The following is a 23,529-nucleotide window of genomic DNA, read 5'->3' as shown; positions in this document are numbered from 1 at the left end:
ATGATCTGAGAAAAGCAATAAATTAGCTTCAATCAGGTCAGTGATATCTTTTCACGCAGGCTGTGACAAATGAGATAGAAAAGATTCCAAATTTCCCATCACATCCGAATTCCATAAACGAGCCACAGGCATGCAACTGCTGTTCTCCCTCAAATTGTCATCTGCCACATGATATGGTGGGGGTGAAGAGCATAACGAGCTTTCATTTTATTCTGAACCTTAGCCAAGTTTTCTTGGGCCAACTGACATGCATGAAAAAGATGCTCTCTAAAACTACTAACATAATCCAGCACATTATGTTCAGTTTGACGCAACTCTGACAACCATTTTTCTTTGATGAGTTGGAGTGGACCACGAACAGTTTGTCCAAATACCAAATCTGTCGGACTGAATCCAAGGGATTCCTGAGTGGCTTCTCTAACTGCAAATAGCAGAGTGGAAGACCCTCATCCCAACTTTTACCAAATTCAAGGCAGTATTTGCGCAACATGGTTTTCAGGGTTTGATGAAATCTCTCCAGCTCACCCTGGGACTCTGGATGATAAGGGCTGGAGGTTTGATGTTTAATTTTCAATTCATTCAAAACTTGAGTAAACACCTTTGACATAAAATGTGTCTCTTGATCCGTCTCAACAACTTTAGATAAACCAAAAGTTGAGAAAAAGTTTATGAGGGCTTTCACAATGTTCTTCGCCTTTAACGTGCGTAATGGAATAGCCTCCGGAAAACAAGTGTCTGTTTGGTTTTTGGCAAAGGGCACACACAGTCCAATAAAACAAATGGTTCGCCGAGCGCTGGAATGGGATGAAGAGGGGCTGGTGAAATTGGTTTGTTTCCTACCAATTGGCTACAATAATTCACTACATCAGACTTTAACCCAGGCCAAAAAAAATTACGCAACACACAGTGATAAGTTGTTTTGTTTTAACACCAAGATGTCCAATCAAGCTGGCATCATGTGCGAGACACAGAATCTGAGGTCTGTAATCTTTTGGCACAACCACCTTGTTTATTCTATGCAGATCACCTGAATCTGGGGACCAATATCTCATCAGAACGCTGTTTTCAACAAAGTAGGTCACCTGGGCTTTAGATCCACTCTTACCTGCAACAGAAAAGCAAGAACTCAGTGACGAATCATTCTGCTGCGCTTTGATTAACATCTCCTTAGTAATGTTCAATCTCAAAGTTTTACCTGTAGGAATAAGTTCAGAGACGTCACATTTTTACAGTCATTCAAATCAAAGCCATCTTCATCAAGTGTAGCCATGAAGAACCCAGAAAAATCTACAATTTCACCCATTTTACGAGCCTGTGCGTGTGCAGGGAATGGATCCAATGAGGCAGCCGATTCAGCCACTAGGGTAAATGGAATTGGGACCTCAACAACTTCTGGTATAGGTAACACTTTTTCGCCAGACAAGTCATTACCAAGAACGAAGGAAACTCCTTTGATTGGTAACCGCGGACACACGGCTACATTAACGTGTTCTGAAACTAATGGTAAACATAGGTGCACCATATGCAAAAGGGCTTTGGTTATGCTCATTTTTATTCCCCACACAAGAATATCTGAACCACAAGATGTTTGCTTTGATAAAGGCAGCACAGATTCTAATAAAAGAGTGATAAGCATCTGTATCTCTAAGGATTGTGATTGGGACTTTATCCTTTTCCTTACCCGTCAAAGAAACAAAACCCTGCGAAATAAATGGCAAAAACTGTGGATCAACATCTACTTTGGGTTTTTGTTGAATGTCACTGCATACATTCAGCTGGGAAGCTGACTTTATTAATCCCACACCCACAGGGGTTTTTATGCTTTTAGCTTCTTTGTTCTTCAAGACCGGGCATGCAGCAATTAAATGTCCAGGTGTGTGGCAATAAAAGCAATCACGGTTGTGTGCTTTTGAAGCAACTGATGGCACATTTTGACTCACTGAGCTTGAAGATGTATTTTTTTGTGTTTGGATAAATATTCCTGAAACAAATTTTGTGAAGAAAACACATTCTTGTGGGTCAAAATAAATTTGTCAGCCACAAGTGCTGCGTTTGTTAAAGACAACGCTTTCTGTTCATTCAAATAAGGCACAATCCGTTCAGGCAGGCACTTTTTAAACTCTTCCAACAAAATGAGCGATTTTAGATCATCAATAGTTTTAGCTTTACACGAATGACACCATTTATCAAAGAAAACGTTCTTCTCTCGTGCAAACTCAACGAATGTCTGATTAGCGGTTTTATTAAGATTTCTAAATTTCTGACTATATGCTTCAGGGACAAGTTTGTAAGCTTGCAAAACATTTTTCTTAATATCATAATCTAAGCTCTGCTCAATAGACAAGCTTGAACACACTTCTTGGGCTTTTCCAACCAGCTTACACTGTAATAAAAGGGACCAGAATTCCTTGGGCCAGCTCAAAGCAGTGGCTATGTGCTCAAAGGCGCCAAAATAAGAGTCAACCTCAGACTCACAAAATGGTGGAACCAATGTGATGTGCTTATTAATGTCAAAAGTAACAGAAACAGAAGAATCTGTGCTTGGTAGTTTTGGTAAAACTGTAGGTGCACTGTTTTGGAGCTCAAGAGCTCTGATTTGAAGATGCATGGCTTCCACTTCCAGCTCCTTGTTGCAGTTCTGCACCTCCCTGATATGGAGTGTGAGATGCAGATCCTCAGACGACATACCTTCAAGAGGTTTAGAGCCTTTGTTGATCTCTGAGACTGCAGCAGGCACATCAGCCAGTGGTGCGTCAACAACCGCTCCAAGGGCGGCGTCTCCGACTTCCTCAACTACAGCCACTTGCAACACACCTTTCTCCACCAGTTTTTCATATGGCATTTCCTTCAGTTCTGATTTTTGATCAATGCAAGATATCTCAACATCATAATGGTCAGCCACAATAAGCAGGTCCGTTTTTCTACATTTTTCCAATTTTACCCAAGAAGGGTGAACTTACAAAATCATCAAGAGAAAATCCCTTCTCCATAAGTCCCCCCATGCACAAAATAAAACTGCATGAACACTTACCAAACAAAACAAGAGAAGACACAGAACAAGACCCAATTTCAAAATGCACCATTATGTGCATGTCAATTTTTTTTTCATTGGGGAGAGAAAATAAAACACCTGTCACATTCGAGTGATTCACTGAAGTAGCTGATGAGGTAAATTTGGGATCTATCTGTCCACCGATTAGGCTTCTACCTCCTAAACAGATCTACCTTTTTTTCCAACAAGCTCCTGGTCATACAACATGTAAGGAAACTATTGAGAACAAGTAAACAGAAGCTCGCTTCCAAAATCCAAACTAACTGAAGCCTTTTACACATCTTTAATAAGGGGATCAGTGAACATGGAGGACAGGATAATGAGCTTACAAACACAAACAGGAGCATGATATTGTTAACGTCATGAAACCATCTTCTTAAAGCCATTTTGATCAATCTGAAAAGGCTTCTTTCACTTCTAAAGTGTTTAATTTTACTAATTTTTCTTTTGTTTTCAGATGTGTCATATTCTCCCCTCAAGACCCAAAACATCCTGTTGTTTCCTCAAAGCAAAGCAGAAATCCCTGGAGTTAAAGAAGCCAACAGTGCTGAAACAAAGCAAGGTCTGATGCCTGGAGTCCAGGCACTGAACATACTTAAAGATTTTTTTCTGTTTAGCAAAATAATCCCACTACTGACAGAATATTCAGGTGGAAACTGGGGAGGAACAAATAACAACAGGTGCAGAATCTGGTGACAAATATTAAAACAGTTAAAACACAGCACAATGTTTTGCAAATCTTTCAGACAAGTGGATCAACTCTTTGTTTACCTACTAAAAAAACTTAGAAATATAGTTACTAAATAAAAACCATAAGCTGCAATCTAGCTAATGTGTCTTTTACTTGTTCTGCAGTGTCAAAATTTTGTATGCATCAATGTATGAACAAAACCAAAAAATCATGTTGATCTGCACATTCCAGCAACAAGGCGGTTCAAGGTGCTTTACGTCATAAAAACACAAGAATAAGAAGTCATAAACATCATAAAATCACCAATGAGAAAGCCATAAATAAAAACCGAATCATGTGAACAGTCATTAATCTGGCTGTTTATAATCCAGTAACAGATCCTGTATATTCTGTTAGGTAGAAGAAAAAGAAAATTATTTTATTGCTTCATCTAAGAAACCATTAAACTAAGTCAACTTCATTTTCTTCACTATAATGTTTCTGTTCTCACTGTATAAACGTTTTTTTCTCTGTTTCAGCAACCTTTGCAATTCAAATCAGTGTAGAACATAATAACAGAACGGGCAGAAATCAGGTAGTTTCTTCAGCAACTGTAAGCCCAGACAGCATTCATGAGAGAGGGTTAAAGGTATACGATGATGGACGCAAGTCTGTGTACGCGCTGCCGCCGATGGAGGACACAGTCCCTGATGGCGCGCTGGGAGAGATGTCCAGCACTGAAGTGGAAGAGCTTCTGCATCAGGCCACAGACCAAACAGTGCCTGCTGAGGTTCAGTTCCATCAGCCGGTGTTCTCTGTGCCATACACAGGCACAAGGACACCAAGTCAAAAAGATCAAGAAAAATCTGCGTTTATTCGAGAGCAGCAACCTCCACCTAAACCTCACCAGCACTTCAATTCAGGAGCCTTCCAGCCTAATGAGGAAGCAAAGCGGCGCTGTTGTAACACTGCAGTACAATTCGAAAATAACATGAATCTCACAGGAAGGTCAGACTCTGATGCCAAAACCTCACCAGGATTCCCCCGCAGCCAGGCCGACACCACCAGTGCAGAGCCTGGTGAACCGGTGCCACTTACTGTGAGGTCTGACGTAATACCTGCAACCCAGCCAATTCACTGGGGGTTAGATCAACTTCTACCCAAAGTCGTCAGAGACTCAACCACAGCTGATGAGACACGGAGTGACTTCGACATCCACCCAGCCACAGAAAACACTGTGAAGTTCTTCAACACACTACCAGAGGAGGAAGAGGAGGAACCAGTCACAATGATTTTCATTGGCTATGAAAATGCTCTAGATGAAGAGGAGGAAGACATTCAAGCTGAGCTGGTGATCATAGGTGACAGTGAAGGTGAAGAGGATTACAATGATCACCACAAGTGTCTTGATAATTTGCACTACAGAGAAGAACTTCTGTCCTACCACCCAGAAGGATGCATCAGTAAAATCTTCCAACCCAAAGTGGGGCTAGTCAGGGCTGCTGGAGGAGGACAGCCAGGTGGAGACAGCTTCACACACTGCAGGGATCTGGAGCTCCACAAGCCAACATTCATCCACAAGCTAGGGAATGGCAGCCGCTCCGCACTGGACCAGGGCGAGGCACAGCCTGCAGAGTCATGCTGCATCAGACCGCAGCAGCTCTGCTTAACAACAAGATGAGACAGAGTTCTGCTTGTTTTCTTCTTCTTGTATTGGAATTGGTTAACTATAGATGCAAACTGTGTTATTGCCACCTCCTGGCAAAGACTTGTCATTACATAATCTTAAAATATCCAACATTATGTCAACTGGAGTAATTTTAACCAGCTGACGCTTACCTGGTCTAAGTGTATTTATAGTAGGCCACTGCTTATTAATAAGATGCTATTTAAATAATGTTAGGTTTTTCATGTTTTAAATGAAAATGTTAGATGGCGAAGCCGACATGGCAAACTCAGGATTTCCCTTAAATCCAGTAGAAGATGTTCAGCATTCTGCAGAGGATCAGTGAATACAGAAGCTCCTGATTCCAGCTGATGTCAAAATCTGTAGTGGTAAAAATGTTGTCAGAAATAATCTCTTTTTCAACCTCAATAAAGTTGCTTTTCTGCAGGATAAAAACATGTTGGTGGTGTTTTAGCATTTTGTTTCTAATCCAACCCACGCACAGGAAGAAGAAAAACTTTCTACTGATTCTAAAGTTAATTTGCTTGTTTGTTCACACTTCACCCCTTGATACAAAAGAATTTACTCTGAAACAGCTCCATCACTAGGCAGATGGAAGTACTGAGAGTTTGATGTTTCATTTTATGACAAAATTACTTAATTTCTTTACTATTAGGATGGAAAAAATGGTAGAAAATGATCACACCTCCTCCGCTGTGGCTCATGACTGATTAAATACGTTCAGTTATTACAAGGACTTTCAGGCTGTCCTGACTAGTACCCCGTCTCCCCCCCCCCTTCCTCCATCTCCTCGGAAAAAGTGCTCATCACTTTTCAGATATTATAAACAACCATTAAAATAGAACATGTCTTCCTGTTTTTGCATGTTGTGCTTGCTTGATGCAAATCCAACCAAAAAAATCTTCATTTCTGTAAAACGTTCAATCAGTGTGTGTGTTTGGTCTCTTCCTACTTGGGGTTGTGTTTTGGCTGTCAGTCTGGCCCCTCATACTGGGTGGTGTGACTGACAACACAGTAGTGATCATTATGGAAAGGCATGCATCCTGTTACGTCTGCTGTAAACTACGTAGCATTTTAGCCATAGCTGTTTACCCTTAAACCTTCCAATGTGGCTGAATTAAAGCAAAGGTCAAAATTCCTTCTGTGACATAAGAGACCAGTTGCACTATGAGTTGCAAACAGCAACTGGTAATGGCTGCTTTTGATGGTAAAACCAGTTATTAGATTCAGATTATTTTTGACTCAGTGTGGCTTGAATATCTGTTCCCTGTAGTTAGGGCTGCAACTATTGCAGTTTTCTGGTCAATTATCAATCTTTAAAACTGCCTAATCTGCTGATGACAATTTTAGCCGATGCTGACTTTTCTTTGTCTGAAATGTCACTAAATATAGCAAGACAGTCAATGAGTTAGTATGAGTGGTGTAACTGCAGACTCCTGGTGGGCAGTCTGTCAGTCAAACCTTTGTCACAGCATAGCAACAGCAGGCAGTGGCTGATGTTTAAACTTTTGTTGAGGAAGATAGATAAGTCAATATCAGATTGGCTTCACAAGTAAGTAAAGGCCAATCAGCAATCTCCCTCCCACAATAAATGAAATCATTATTTTTGTGTGCATTTGGGTTGTGTTTATGTTGCTAGAGGTGGACATTATGGAGTCTTATTTTGATATTTTGTGTGGCTGTTGTGATAATGATAAAGGTGATTATAAGAACTATTACTTGTTATTAAGGTAACTGTATGGCAGTCAGAAGCTCACACACACAAATGTACACCCATGAGAAATGCATTTCTTTAGGACACCAGTCACATAAATAGTGTGTTTTGTATCACAGCACTGCGCACAGTAACTATAATGAATTATATTTTAAAATTCATTGATATCTATTGATGCTCTCATTGAACAAACAGAGGAGAAAACAGTAAAGCTAACAAATCCAGTTTGTGGGGAGAATAGTTTGACGCAGCACAGCACTGATTTTCCTTTTGCTAAATTAGTTTGACTATTCCTTCTAGGTCATTTTCTTACACATTTGAAAATAAAGTGAAGATCTTAAAGGCAAATCAAACAATTTTAAGTACATTTGTAACAAATTGCACAAACATCCTGTAATTTTCCATCATTTCCCAACTCATTTGCAGAGAAGGTGATTTAACTGAATGAGCTATGGCATTGAGTACAAGGTTAGCTCTCCTCCTCTTCAGTGTGTGTTTATAAGAGAAAGCCCCAGGATTGGCTGCCTCCTGTGCATTGCCTCCCCTTCAGCAGCCGTCCAATCAGAGGCAGCAGCTTCCAGTCAGAGCTGTCAGTGGATGGCTGCACTTAGAAACAGAGCAGATCCTTTTGCATTACTCCACCACTTTGGCTCAGGTAGGTTCATTTAAACAAACACTGCTATTCAGAACTTGAGCAAAATGTTTTTGGTAGTGCCTCAGTGCTTTCAGCATTGTCGGCTTCAGCTGCTAAAACAGGAATCACGTCATGTGTTTTGAGAGGATGTGCACGGACGGATGCAGCAAACCTCAGAGCAGAGCAGAGTCCTGGACTGAGACTAAGCTGTGTGTCGATTATGTGCAGCATCAATTTGTCTCCATAGATCATTACCGTAGTTCACTTCTCATATGGGGTAAGATACATTGTTGCTGATAAAAAAATTTTTTTTTAACTTGCTAAAGCCTTTAGTATTGATTGCTAGTAAAGCAATCAATACTAAAGGCTCAGATTGTCCAATTATTAGATGCCCCCCATGGTTACATAGATATTCTCCACACATTAATTATGTGTGGAGAATATCATACTGTTCATCATACTGTTCATCCAGATTCCATGTTCTGCCTTTAAATGGCATTTCTCTGATGTGTGTGTTGGGGCAGATTGTGATTTTAAAATGTTTAATCAGTTCAATGATCATTTTGTTGCTGTCCAGGGTTCTGAAAGTCTATTCCAATGATTAGCAACCAGACATTCGGCCTGTTATATCACTGTCCATCTTACCTAGTGCAGCCAAGTGCACACAGTTAGTTCAGTCATCGTAAATATAAGAAAAGACAGTTTTTTGTCTGTTTGTAACTGTAGAAATTTTACACAAACTTGCCTTCATATTGTCTTCATTCATGCTTTTTGCTGCCATTAGGTGCATGTTTGTGCATCGTGATAGTGCAATCAGTTCTTATAAGACAGGAGCACAAACATCCAGCAGCTCCACATGATCTTGATCTGTTGGAGCTTTCCACTCTGAGATGAAGGAACAGACAGGAACAGACTCTGCTTTCTGTGCAGGTCTTGCCATGTGCGTGTGTGTGTGTGGGCGGGGGAGAGGGGAGGAGGTGAGTGTAGTCATTATAATGACAGAGTTATTGTGATTTTGCACTTGTGCCGTCTTTGAAGACAAAACAAGTTCTGGCAGCCCTCACAGTGAACAACATGATTTTAAAAAATCATGCTTATTTATGCTGGGGGATACTTTAGGAGAAGCACAATATTGCTGTTGTTTGGATGCTTTTCTAACACAATCAAAGTATTTCATATTTTTCATAAACATCTTTATGGAAAATAAACACTCAATAAAAAAAAATAACTACCGTTATTAAGCTTCTGGAAAAACATGGAAAAGTTTGTCATCATTGATAAAGTTGACAGTATCAGGAAATGATCAAAGAATAAATAGAAACTACTATACTTTACAGATTGTTTTTGCAGTGCATTGGTTCCATGAGCTGACATTGCTATATAAATCATTTTGGGAAGTAATTTAAAAGAAAAAGAAATTCAGTTTGATTCATGTTATTTAGCATCAATTCAGAACTCAATCATCTCATTCTCAAAAATGTCAGTTCAGTTCAATCATACACATAGTTATCAATGCAGTCAAATTCAGTTTATTATTCACATTATTTAAAAAGTTTCCATCTATGGAAACTCAACAGACTGTATGGAGTCATTGACTTGCAGCATTCACTCATCCTAAACAGGCATGTGGTGACAGTGGAAAGGAAAAACTTCTAACAGAACCAGAACCTGGCTCAGTGTGAACGGTCATCTGCCAACATCCACTGGGGCTTTTGAAAAGTGACCAAGTTGTATCAAGGCGTATAGCTGCAGCCAATACTAAAATTCAACTGCCTAAGAACTGTTTGACCAGAGAGGCCCATAGTGAGACGGTTTCAGGCAAAAGAACTGTACAGAAACATACAGTTAGAACCATAAATAATCCATTTACCCAGTTTATCACCAAAAATAGTTGATTTGGGCTGAGTTTCACTTTAAGTTGTCGCTCTCTAATCACTGCTACCACATGAGCCACAGGAGGGCATCATTTCTCCTTAGCCTTATCTTAACCCTTTCATGCATAGAGGTTACTGCAGTGGAAGCTACAGTATCTAAAAGCCATTTTCTTATGTTTCTTGTGGATTTTTATGTTATAAATGCACACAGACCACTTAAGTGGTCTATACACTGCAGCGTATAGTAAAGACTATACACTGCATTTTCTTGCATTTCTGCAATAGCAAGAAAATGTTTGCTAAATCCAAAATGGCAGAAAAATGAAAAAGCAATATCCAGTCCCTCCTTCTATTGTAAAAGACTCTTGCAGTTAAAAAAAAAAATGTAGTAAGCCCTAAAGACTAAAACTACTGATGTATTTTCCATATAACAAATCTGTATTTAGAAAAAATTACATTTTATTTTTCTTTTTATAAAACTTTTTCCCAACTTTTTATGCCTTGAAAAAGTCAAAAACATTTGAGAAAATTCATGCATGAAAGGGTTGATATCATTAATGTAAAATACATGTGTGTATTTGTTGTATTAAATGTTGGTTCAGAGATTTTCCCTCCCAGCGCAGCATTATGTTCAAGGATATTGTTACTATGTGGACAATCACTCACTGGTTGACAGGAGATTAAATTCTTTCAGGTTATTGATTTATTAAATTTGCTTTTACCTCTTTTGTAAAGACATCTTGAAAACGGAATATCTTGCTAAATAGGTTACTAATAAAAACTTTTGCAGTTCATGAAATTTGATATTTATGTAATGGTTTTTTTTTTTTCAACAGTCAAAGTAACAGGTGACTTACAAGTACCTTTCCTTGATGTGGTTCATGTATTCTGCTCATTACTGCTCAGTCTTACTTAGAAAGGAGTGGGACAGCTAGTGATTCAAACAAGCAAAGATGACATCTATGTCAATGAATCATTTTACAGCTCATCACTTGTTTGTTGCAATATGATGAACCCAGTTCAGATAACGGAAATAAAACATGTCTTCCCTGCCACTGTCTATATAAAACAATGATAAAAATGTACTTTGTTTGGTCAGATTCCTGGATATAATTTCCAAAGCTGTAATATTTAAGTCCAACAAGGAATACAGACATATATTATAATATACATGAATTTTGAATTCATGCACATTTCTTTGTGCATATTCTTATGTCGATTTCATGCACAAGTTGCATTTGCTTCAGTTATCTATTGAGCAATCCAGTCTTCCCCAGCAATAATCCTACCACACTCTGGTGAGGTGGTGTTGGTTCCTGGTTGTCTGGTGGTGTGGTGTGTCTGACGGGGGACAGGGCGTACCTGCCTTCTGCCCAGGGACAGCTTGGATAGGCTCCAGCCGTCCCACGGCCCTTAACAGGATTAAACAGAAACAGAAGAGGAAGGGATGGGTGAATACTGACAACCTCATATTAACAGCGTCATGCAGCAGAACAAGACATTAAAGTAATTACTTTCTTCAGATTTTGCTGGAGTTATATCTGATCCTATTGTCGATCTGCTGCAGTAGTTGCTCTACATCATCATTTAATTAGCTGGACAGACTGAAAGTGGATGCTCATAATTATACATTGAATAGTTGCATCAGTTAGAATTTGTTGTGTTTATTCTGATTTCCATTATTCCCCCTGGCATTTCAGTGCAGCCCTGCCTCCTGTCACATTTAGCAGTCTGCTGATGAGGTGTTGAGGGGGAGGAGGTGACAGCTGACTATTGCAGTGAGTGTCAGGCCTGCTGATGGTTACCATGACACTCAGTCTGTTGCAGGCACGTGTCCCTGACAAAGCTTGTGAGAATGTATCAATGTACTCATTTCCAAAATCTTAAAAACTAATGACATGTGATAAGGACCAGCACTTATAGGTCCATGTTAGAGACGCATGTGGGTGGTTGTATCTACTTCCCATGTGCGTTACAGGATTACTGAATAGGCCAAAGAAAAACAAAATTTTTGGTTTTAGTCAAACTTCATGCAGGAAATAAATGGCTCTCTTAAACTCATAATTAATAATGACACTGTCATTGTTAAATCTGCATTATGACAAGTTAAAGCTAATGTTTTGACATTCAGGAGTTGTGGGAGTGTCAGCCTTGAGATAACGGCACATTATGTTCATAAAGTAAGAAATGACTCTGAACACACTCTGCTGGAACAGTTGTGTCTTTGCTGCAAAGAGATTTAGATTCAAGCACCCATTGGTGGCTTTCCAGAAACACTGCATGAGGTATGACACTGTTTAGGATGCGTTATGATATAAATATTTTCGCTTTATTTGTTTAGTTAATACAATCAAAAGCTTGTTTTAATGTTGCAGGATTACTGAATAGGCCAAAGAAAGAAAGAGAGGAAGAAAGGAAGAGAGGAAGAAAGGAAGAAAGAAGGAAAAGTTGGATTTTAACAACACATTGATTTCTCAATAAAAATACATTTTGACAGAAATTAGTTCATCTTTCATGCAAACATTGAATTGAAAACTAGCTTTCTGTCAACCACAAAACATTCGGCATTATTAAAACACTACAAAGATAAAAAATCAATTAAGTTATTCATCATTGAAAAGAACATAAATTCTGCTTTTACTCTACGTTTTACTATCAGAATAAACATCCTATTGACATTTTCCCCCAAAACACTATTTAATTAATTTTTATACTAATATAAATGGAAAGTTTTGCTTGTCCAATAAGAAATTTTAACAAATTCCACTTACTCAATCCCTTTTTGTATAACCTGCACCAAATATAAAAGCTACTTCACACCAATAAACACCACATTTTTTAAAACATCTAACAAAAACAATGGTGAAAGTCGTTTACACTCAAGAAACGTGAAAAATAGTTTCTACTTCTTCACAAAAAGCACATAATTCATTTAAATCTTTTCTAAATTTAACTACAAAACTGTTAACACTCACAGCACCATGCAAAAGCCTCAACTGGAGGTCGCTTACCCCCTTACTCAAGGGGGGCTCATAAAAAACTTTCCATATTGGTTTCTGATTATCCCCGACTTTAAACCTGTCTCTCCAAACAGTATCAGTTCTTCCACTTAATTGTTTCATATTCAACCCTTGATGAACCAGTTTATACAAACATTTTCCAATCAACATACAAAAATTAAAATCTTTTTGAGTGATCAAAAGATGCCCCGTCAATTCTGAGAAATCAATATTCATTCCCATTTCTGGAAATGGATCTGTAGAATCAGAGAGTTCTTCTCCATTACAAAAGTCCACCAGCATCTTCTTTTCCTCCAAAGTCAATTTTCCAAGCCAGAGATCTAAAATAGTTCTTATGACAAATTACATGAGCAAATAAGCTGTTGCCTCTGTGTTTTGAAGTTCTGGTCCAGGTGTGCTGCACAGTGGTGCAGTTGGTAGAGCTGTTGCCTTGCAGTAAGAAAGTCCTGGGTTCGATTCCCGGCCCGGGGTCTTTCTGCATGGAGTTTCCATGTTCTCCCTGTGCATGGTGGGTTCTCTCCGGGTTCTCCGGCTTCCTCCCACAGTCCAAAAACATGACTGTCAGGTTAATTGGTCTCTCTAAATTCTCCCTAGGTGTGACTGTGTGTGAAAATGGTTGTTTGTCCTGTATGTTTTCTGTGTTTCCCTGCAACAGACTTGCGACCTGTCCAGGGTGACCCCGCCTCTCGCCCGGAACGTTAGCTGGGGATAGGCACCAGCAACCCTCCTGACCCCATTAGGGACAAAGGGTGAATAGAAAATGGATGGATGGATGGTCCAGGCGTCTCCACAATGAGTCTTAATTTTAAAACTTTTTTCTGAAACAGTCAAGAAAGAAAGGAAAGAAGGAGAGACTTGAACAGGTCATGTGAATCCCCATGGCTGTTTACAATTGAGTAGGACCACTGTGAAATTTACCTCAAGTCAATTTATTTATGACTTGTTTACATATAGTCACATTCAGGGCAAAGAAATGAATCAGTGACATTTGACACAGGATTTAGTACAGCAAGTGAGTGTTTGTGTGAAAAATGAGGAGGAGTGAGAACAGCTTGTCATTGTGCAGGGACACTTACTCATCTGGGAGTGTGTGTGGGAAGGTGATCCAGTCCAGCAGCCTTACATAAGAACACACATCAAACCAACTGATTCAGCTGCTTTTCCTCAACTTCCTCTCTTTTTACACAGAACTGATTTAGGAAAGCATTCAGAAAGTATAGCAACAGCAAGCACAGCCTCCTGCTGCCAAGCCCTGGACACAACACACACATTAATGAACACAGAGAGAACTAAAGGAAAGTTAGACTGAAATTCAGATTGTCACAATGGTATGACAGTGCTGTTCCTGTGGCGGTGCTGTCCTGACAGTGTGCAATTGCTGACAAATACTAAACCACAAAGGACATAATAATAGGGAATTTGCCTCCGTAATTCTGTAAGCTTGATCTGCTGTTTGTTTCTTATTTTCAGACAAAAAATAAAAATCTCATTTCACTTTTTAAGAAACCAAAAATTACATTAAGTGCAACAAGACATTTGATATATGGACGGAAGAATAACGTCTGAGCGTTGCATTGGCAGTTAAAGGAACACAAAGTTCATCATTTTACCATTCTCTTTTCTGTTCTTTGTTTTTACACAGAAAGCTACCTCTGTGGATAAAGAGGCAGATGAAGAAGTACTGAAAGAGCCTTGCAGCACAACTGAGAATCACAACTTCATTTCTGTCACCATGGAAACAGCCGAACAATCAAAGCTGGTGATGGACTGTGAAATGGAGGGTGCTGTGTCTGATTCACCTGTGCATGAAATGGATTGCAGCACTAGTGATGAGCTATCTGGGTTAACAACAGATTTATCAGACTCTCAGGAAGCAATAGTTAGCTCATCATTAACTTATGTTCCTAGCAGCACAAGTCTGGCTAACAACAGTAACTGCTCTGAAAGCAGCCTTTGCACCTTGATGCCCTGTCAAGAGGGGAAAGACACATTAAAATTAGAGCAAGGGCATGAGGAGCTCAATAGGAATGAGTCAATCAACTCATCTGTGTCGGATACCTTTTCCAGTGCTGACACTGTTTGTGAGAATGAGGCCCGCCGTAGGAGGCAAGACTCCCAAGAGCAAGATCCTGATCAGGGACATGAGTCAGAGCAGTGTGTCAAAACTAAAATGGTGCCAGAATCAGAACAGCATCCAGAGCCAGAGAAAGATGGTGGTCTGGTGAACATGTCAGAGCAAGAAACAGACCAAGAAACTAATGACGATTTTGAGATGCCAGATCACTCTAAGCACGAACAAGACCTTCAACCTGAACAAGGCACTGAGCTTGAGCAATACTCCAAACTTGACAATGACCCCCAGCTGGATTTGTACAGTGAATTTGACCCTGAGGGAGGAGATATTATCAATCTAGATGATGAGCCCTATCAAAATCTAGCAGAATATCCAGATGAAGGCCCAGAGCCAGATGAAATCCTATTTGAACCACCTTTTCATGAAGAGTCTCCGTTAGAGCAGTGTATAAGAGAAGAGGCGATGTCAGATGTGTCAAATGAGTCCTACCATAACCCAGAAGAGATAGATGAATGTTTGAGAGTTGAGATTGCAGCAGCTTCTTCTGACAGTGATACAGATGAAAAATGGAGAGCAATTTTCTCTTCTTCCATAAATAAAGAAGATGATGACTCATATTTGGATAGTCTTCAGCTGAGTGCCCAGGAGCTCTTTGTCCAGAAAGTTGAGGAGACAGAATATAATGATCAGGAGAGCAGCAACTTTGAAGAGTTTAGCTTTGAGGTCCCAAAAGTACTAGACGTTTTGGAACAACCTGAGGTAGTGCCTTCCTCTCCGATGCCCTCTCAAGAGGTTAAGTACAATCCTTTCAGCCTTCAAGGTTTGTCAAAAATATCTGAAGATGAAAGTGAAAGCTACAGAGATGCTAATCATGACTACGCTAAACTCCAGGAGAACACCAATGTGGACACAATCAAGAAGCTACCCAAAGACTTCTGTGTAATTCAGGAGACAAAGAGTGAAAATGTCAGTACAGAACATGTAGACTTCCAGCTAGCTCGCAAACAATGGAGAGAAATGGAGGCGCAAATGAAAAATAAGACTGTCTCACCTGCAACAAAGCAGTCACACCTCCAAAGCAGCCATAGCTTCATGTATACACCAGTCCGCAATATTGAAAGAACTCCCAAGAAAGCGCGGGATCTGGAGAGTTTAAACCTGGTCACAGATTATTCTCACACCCAATTTAGCCCTTGCTCAGAAGACTCTGGCCTGGATGATTCCAGTTACAGGTCCCCCTATGATGATGCTGAAACACCGATTGAAAGGGAGATTCGTATTTCAATAGAGAGGGAGGAAAACTTGAAAAGAGAGAGGGGACTGGCCAGGATGGGAAAATCAACAGATTGTGCTCCATCACGAAGTATCCCTCGATCCACAAGTACTCCTCTTACTCCATCATTTATTATAACCTCCTCACCAACAAAAGAACCGGTAAAGCATGAAGTGTCTGCCAACAATGTTATAATTGTAGACCCAAGAAATGATTTCACATCCAGCTCCAAAAGTGGCAATGACAACACAACTTCTGGGCCTGTAGAATGGTGCTCTGAGGAAAGCAGTTCCAATCTAATCATCCTTGAAACGTCTAATTTGATCATTCGAAGTGCCTCTGAGTTCTCCCTCAATAAAACCTGTGAAGAGCCCCAAGAAAAAATGTTCCTCAACAACCCCTTCTTCAAACTGCGGTCAAGAAGCACAATCTCCCTGGTAGATGAAGAGATAAGGATGGTTAAGCAGAGGGAGGAGGAACTCAGAAAGGAGAGGGCAACCTTGTATGGTAAAGACATGTTCAGCACAGAAACTGGCCTGTCAAATCGCATGGACACCTTGACATTTGATACCTCAGGTATAATAGTAAAACACTCAATACATTACATCACTCGCAACATTTTATATGTTTATTCATAATTCATGTGTGCAATCTCATTAATAGGTATTGTACCAGTTAAGTGCAAGTCCTCCCCATCATCACCAATGAAAACAACCCACAGGATGGATCGCTCTGCCTTATCTTGTGATCACAGGGTGAGTTTCCAAGGAAGAAAACCATCCTTCTCTCTCTTTTAGCTACACTGATTCTGATTCTACTCAGGTTCAGTCTCTGTCATCTCTGTCTGCTAGCTGTAAGATGAGCAACTGCACAGTAATCCAAAGTTAGGGCTATTCTCCTTAATGTTTGTGCGATCAAAGAGAAGAAAAGCTTCTAAAAAAGACTCATTCCAGATGCATGAAAGTTGTTTAAATTTGTTTAACTGGTAAAAAAAAAAAAAAGCAAACAAACAAAAAAACATGACAACACCTTCCTAATTGAACGTTTTCAGTTTATTATAGTCATGCTTTATTTATTTTTTGAAACATGTAGATTGGTGTTATTGAAGCGGTGAAAAACTATAGGAAGAACCTGTGCATCATATCTGACACTCTTGAAACATTTAAAAAAATGGTGAGGAAAAACCTATCATAAGTCTGTCTCATCAGCCTGTAACCCGAACAAGATACAATGTGAGGAAGGCATGATGATGGGAAGAATGGATGTTGCCCAACCTTCACCTAAAGTGATGCAATATTCTGTGATAAAGGGGAAATAATGTATTCAATGCAGAATCAAATATCAGCCAAGTTATTTTCTTAATAAAATGACCAAAATTCTGTGACTGTCTAAGAGTGCTAACCCTGAATGTTCTCAAAACACAACAGTAGCTGAGATCAATGCAAATACTGCAAATACTGCACAAATACTGTGTGGTGCATGAGGAGATCAACATCAGTGGTGATGCATCACATAAACCTTCTAACAGCAGAGGAACAGTCATCCAAATATTTCAGTCACAGAAAAAAACAAATCACACCTTAGTGTATTCCAACAGACGGTTTGTGGTGATTTCCATGTGTGGCATGGCTGGAAGTAAAATAATTGGAGAGAGCAGACAGATGATAGTAATAACTGTGTAATAACAGAAGAAAAATCTTTACCTGCCTAGCAGTTTCCTGAGGCCTACACCGGAGGAAGACGGAAGAGTGCCATGGCTCTGCGCTGGGAGGCAGGCGAGTTTACAAAAAACAACTGAAGTGGAACAAGTTGCCATTTTGCCATTGGAGGTGCAACGGTTGATGTTTTTAATCAAGTTAGATGCATTTATTATCGTTATTTGTTTCATGTTGTGACATAACCTTGTGACACTTTGGAAAAACAGTGAGAATGTCAGGAGAAGTCCCTTTTTAATTTCAGCACCAGTTTTTGCAGTATATTAAATGAGTTAGAAAAACAATGTTTTGGTTAAAGCTTATACATTATTTTCATTTAAAATGACAGTTCGAGCATTTTCCAATAACTTCTGAATCAACAGAGGTGGTAAGAGGACTAAAATCATTTATTAAATTACTTGAGCACCAAAATCTAATTATTTCCAACTAATATTCAGTTTACAAAATAAAGGGGTAACAAACAAATTCTAAACATTTTGGAGAGTATAATTTCTTCAACAAGTACAGGCCACAATAAATTATGTCATTTTGTGATGGTAAAGCACCCACTAGATTACTTCTCTTTAGTCAGGAGGGCAACATTTTGATTTGATAAAAAAATATTTTTTCAAAATCAAATGAGAAGAAAGAAAAACAATGGAGAGTTTTTTTCTGACTATATTTACTATTTATCCCATGTTCTGTCATCACTGTCAGATGGTTAGAAAAATAACCCCACGGTCACCTACATTCCTGAGAACCTTCTTTTCATCCTCTATGACAGTTAAGAGCAGAAGATTCAAAAGCTCCAAGAAGTTTCCTATGTTAATTATATTTATGAACTATAAACTGATTAGATTATTGTAATAACCTGCTGCATTTGAACAGAAAAAAAATATTTTAAATTATTTAATCAATATACAATTTTTACTTTCAGATCAAAGCCAGTTAGCAGCTGAGATGAAGCATGTTTCCACTTTACAAGTTGCTTTTTACCAGTGTGTTTTTGCCACCACTGTTACCCGGCTGACATGTTACTTAACAGTGGTGATTTGCCTTGCACAATTTATTTTAACTAAGCATGAAACTAATAATAATAATAATGATAATAATAATAATAATAATAATAATAATAATAATAATAATAATAATAATAATAATAATAATAATAATAATAATAATAATAATAATAATAATAATAATAATAATAATAATAATAATATTAATAATAATAATGCATTTCATTTGTCAGCGCCTTTCAAAACAAGAACATTTACAACAGGGGTGCCCAAAGTGGGTCCTGGAGGGCCGGCATCCTGCATGTTTTAGTCTCTCCCTGGTTTATCGCACCTGGATCAAATGATGGCTAACAAGCCATCTTCTTAGACCTTCTAACAGAAGGTCTAAGAAGAACACTGACAGCTGGAAAGGTTGTTGGAACTATCAGGGAGAGAACTAAAATGTGCAGAATACCGCAGCCCAAGGACCGACTTTGGACACCCCTGCTATACAACATCAAAAACACAAATTAAACAGTAAACAAATAAATAAATTTAAAAAAATTAAAATTCTGTGCAGCTTTAGTTAGGTCTGTTTCTCATAAAGTATTTAGTTGATACTTTCTGGAAGTTGAAGGAGTCTGAACAGTGAACAGTGTGGTGCATCGAAAGAGAGCTAGCAACAGGCGGTGAGCTTCTTAGCCTTTGCTTGAATATTTTATATATAAACAGCATGACAGAGCAACACATGCCAACAATAGATCAAAGTACTTATCTGAGACTTTGACTTTTGGAGAATTTATTTCACTTAATACCATTAAGTTGGAAGTGGTAACACACAGCAGAGCATTGTTGTTTTATCAGACTGCATCTCAAGCCTTTCATCCCACTGTGAATGACTCAGTCACGCAAACTAAACACTGTAACCTTTTACAGTGTCTGTGCTCCACTGTTACATTTCCATATAAAAAGCCCAAATTAGTGGAATGTAACTGTAGACACTGCATGTCTGTGAACTGACATAGAGATGCTGTTATTTTGGAATATCCTACAGGTAAATTATGTCCAAATGATATCTTCAATGATCAAGCATTCCTAGATAGTTGTAAAAATGGGATTTTCCATCATATCCTCTCATAAATAGTGATTTGTGTTTCCACCAGGCCTCTTCCATGTCACCATCCCACATGACTAATGGCCTGTTTACTAGAAACCTTGTCTAACTTTATTAATAACTACAGTGCGCAGTTCTATTTCAGCCATGTTATGTTTGCCATAGCTTGCACCTCCACCAGTGTCTCGGGATGCATTGTGGGTAGTGAGTGCATATTATAATCAATAATTTCTGGTCTTCTCTTTGAGCAACGTGACTCCAGTGCTTATACAGAATTTTTACATGGAATAGGAAGGAGGCGCCACCCTGTGGTCTAAATTGAGACTTACACACCACTGAGCCTGTTGCAGGTTTCAGTCACATCATACCCATACAGGGTCCCTCCAGCTTTTCTTTGATTTCAGTTCATTGTAATCTGCCAATCAGTTTATGTGGTACAGCCTTTCTGCTTGGACTCTACAACAAATAAATATGATTTAAAGAGTCACTGTCCAAGACTTGAAAATTACTTGGCTAAAAAGAAAACAGTACTTTTAAAAAGTGAAACTTAAATTTATGGGATGTTAGTGAGTAAGAGTTGGTTCTCTTTCTCCTCTGTGAATCAGTAGTCATAGCTTGGAAAGCTGCTGGTTTCAGCTTTTGCTTACAAACAACATCAGCTCTTATTAAAGTGGTGATATTCAGACTGGCAGACCTTCTAAACATGCACATTCCTTTCAAACAATATGAAGAAAACATTGCTGTGTGGACTTTGGCTCAAAGACCATAATGCCAAAATGAGTCACTCTAAAAAGGACAAGGGTACTCTGCTTTTGTGTAATACACTACATTTCTTAACAGCATATCCTAATGTGACCTCTGTTATTTTTTGCCTGCTGATTGTCAATAAACTTGAAAAGATTAAAGCCAGAAACATTAAAACAAAACAAACAAACAAACAAACAAAACTAGACTGAATGTAATTAGAATATTTGATGTAAAAAACATAAATCTATCCTGAAAGAGTTCTTGATCCATATGATGAGGTAAAAAATCTCAATATGGAAACATTCTGTATTGTCTTACAATACAGTACATCATCGTCTTTTATTGACCTTATTTATAAATAAATATTGACCGTCCAATATTTCAAACAGTTGAGGCATTCTGACCAGCAGTCAAAAGTTTGATCATAAACAGAACAATGATCCACAAGCTGCAAAATTACTGCTGCTATGTAAATACACAAAATCAAGGTGTCGCAATAATCTGGCCCAGGGATCGACCTAGTACAACACTAGTACTTGAAAGTTAGTGTCCTGCAGGTTTACGATGTTACCCTGCTCCAAAATAACAAAGTTAAATGAATGGCTAATTACCAGATCCTTGCCAAACATGATGACATCCTAAATAAGTCATTCAATCATTTGTTTCAGCTGTGTTGGTGTAGGGATTTATTGAAAGGTTGCAGGGCAGTAGTTCCTGAGGACTGGAGATGGAGATCTCTGATCTAGTCAAAGTCCAGAACTCACCCTGATTGAAATGCTGTGCTGAGACCAAAAGAGCTAATAAAAGCCTCAAACCTCAATGAACTGAAGCAGTGTGGGTTCAATTTCCTTCTCAATGCCCTGCAGGACTGTGACATGTGTACACCAGAGCTCTACTTGTAATAATGGTGGGATATGGTTGTTCTCCACTCTGCATGTTACTTAGCTTTCCCTATGACTGAGCTGACAGGTTTGAAACTGCCTTTTTCCTCCTCGGCTATATTTTACCACTAATCTAGAATCAGGCTGGATACATTTGGCTGCTTTTACATAGATTCCTGAATGTATTTAAATGTAATATAGATTTATTCTTACTAAGCTCAGTTTTAAAAACATATTTTGGTGTCACTTTGTGTCTTGATAAAAGAAATGCTACATTATGTTTCTCACTGTAAATTATCTGTATTTTTTGTACAATGCTTCAGTTGGGCGGACATAAGAAACAGTGCAAAAGTTTTGAGAACTGAAAATCTACGGAACAGATCTTATAGCTACTTAACTAGATTGACATTTTAAGAAGATAATTATTTATGTAGAACAATTCTGTTTAGTTTACCTAAAAAGCACAAAATGATAAATTTATGATAAAGATCACTTTCAAGCACTTTAAACAAGTTACCTTCAAGATGAAACAAACATAGAGGACTTCAGTTTAAATGCAATTCAGTTTTAGATGTCTATCTTCATGTTGTCTGTTTCCTACTTAAGGAAAATCCCAGATTCCAACAATTTAACTTCTTTATCAGAGTGAGCATAGGATACTTCCATGGCAACAGCTCCAACAAACCAGGACTCATGAGAGATAGATAATATGTGAACTGATACGACAAAGACACAGATAAATACAAGAACATTAGGTTGTGCATTAGTGGGAATAATGGACTGAGAAATGCATATAAACTGGAGCAATAATAGTAGAAACAGTCAGAGGAAGAGTAGATAGTGAGAGAAAAAAAAATGAAGCTCAGGGTAAGTCAGGACAATCTACAGACTTTGTTTGAAAATATAAATTCTAAACCAGGTGTCAATGATTCAGAGGTGTCAGTGTCCAAGTCCAAACGTGGAGCTGGTTATACATGTAGAAAATCAGAAGGTTGTGTCTGTACTGTACTTGTGGGAACAGAAGAAACCCAAGTCTGGGAGCAGAGTGCAAGATGTAGATAACAAGGAAGTATGATGCATTTTATATCAGCTCCTATGGTATATGCTCCAATCTGGGCATGTCCTGCTGATCACTGTTCCTTAAATTCATTTGAATAATTAGGAGAGTTCCAAATATCTCAACTGCAGCTCCAGATTTTGGGGATATTTGGGACACAAAAAAATTCCTTGTTTTTTTCATTGTTACTTTTCTACTGGATTTCCAAGAATGGAGGAAGGAAAGAAAAGACTCCTTACTGAAAGAAAAAATTTTCTTATTAATTCTTGATGTTTCCAGCTCCTCTAACAAGCAGAATCCTTCTTGGACTTAACAGCTGTCTGTCCCAAAAAGGTTTGCTTTACATTTTATGTTTGTATGCTTAGTTGTTAGAAGTGCAGCTTTTAAATCTCAAGCAGTGCTTGTTGATGTTGCTAAAATGCGTGAATAGTCCCTGTTGTGGTTTTTAGAGCTAACTAGGTTCTCCATGAAGAAATATGCAGGGACTATTCACTGTGGATTTCTCCTTCTGTGTTTTGAAGAAATTTGTGAAACAATAAATAAAATGTATGTGAAGAATGTTGACTAGTTTTTATTTTTGCTGCTTTTGTGATGATCAGGAACAACAGACTACAACCTAGTACTACAACATGCCATACTGAAATGTGACGCTGACCTCGCCATAGTAAAAATGCATTTATTTTCAATTGTCTGTACTACAACAAAGATATATTTTTATTCATTTTTGTTGAAAATAGAGACAACGTTAATGTGTGTGAAAGATAATGGATGTCATATTACGGAAGAGGAGTTGCATGGCACAGTTTGGTACAGTTAACAGCACATGTTTAGCAAAACCAACACACAGCATGTACACCCTCAAGTAAGAGATTGTTTATGACTGGTTGTGTAGAAATGTCTCCGTATCGTCCTACAGTCAGCCAGCATCTTCCTGTACACCTGCAAGGGTTCTGTGGTTCCTGAATATTTGGGGCATATCTGCCAGAAACTCTAATTGAAGCGATGGAAGCTGGTAGCACTCGTCCATTGATGGCACAGGC

The 23,529-nt window shown here is 38.7% G+C and overlaps 1 protein-coding gene across 5 annotated transcripts in view; it reads left to right on the top strand.

Annotated features, from left to right (window-relative positions):
- Window positions 1–18,862, top strand: part of palmdb (palmdelphin b) — a 34,000-nt gene extending 15,138 nt beyond the window's left edge. For 2 of the 5 annotated variants that reach the window (XM_044104457.1, XM_044104458.1), the window contains exons 6-8: window positions 14,294–16,574; window positions 16,662–16,753; window positions 17,710–18,862. In XM_044104457.1, the coding sequence (XP_043960392.1) occupies window positions 14,294–16,574; window positions 16,662–16,753; window positions 17,710–17,796 (2,460 nt within the window). In that variant the 3' untranslated portion in view covers window positions 17,797–18,862. Of the gene's footprint in view, window positions 1–3,509; window positions 3,615–4,261; window positions 5,847–14,293; window positions 16,575–16,661; window positions 16,754–17,709 lie in introns of those variants that run through there. The other 3 variants (XM_044104459.1, XM_044104460.1, XM_044104461.1) reach the window with 3 other exon arrangements.
- The last annotated feature ends 4,667 nt before the right edge of the window (window positions 18,863–23,529 follow it).

The sequence above is a fragment of the Gambusia affinis genome, linkage group LG21, assembly GCF_019740435.1.
Source record: "Gambusia affinis linkage group LG21, SWU_Gaff_1.0, whole genome shotgun sequence".
NCBI classification, from domain to species: domain Eukaryota; kingdom Metazoa; phylum Chordata; class Actinopteri; order Cyprinodontiformes; family Poeciliidae; genus Gambusia; species Gambusia affinis.
Note: the sequence above shows the minus strand (reverse complement) of the source record. Positions and strands in the feature narration are given on the sequence as shown.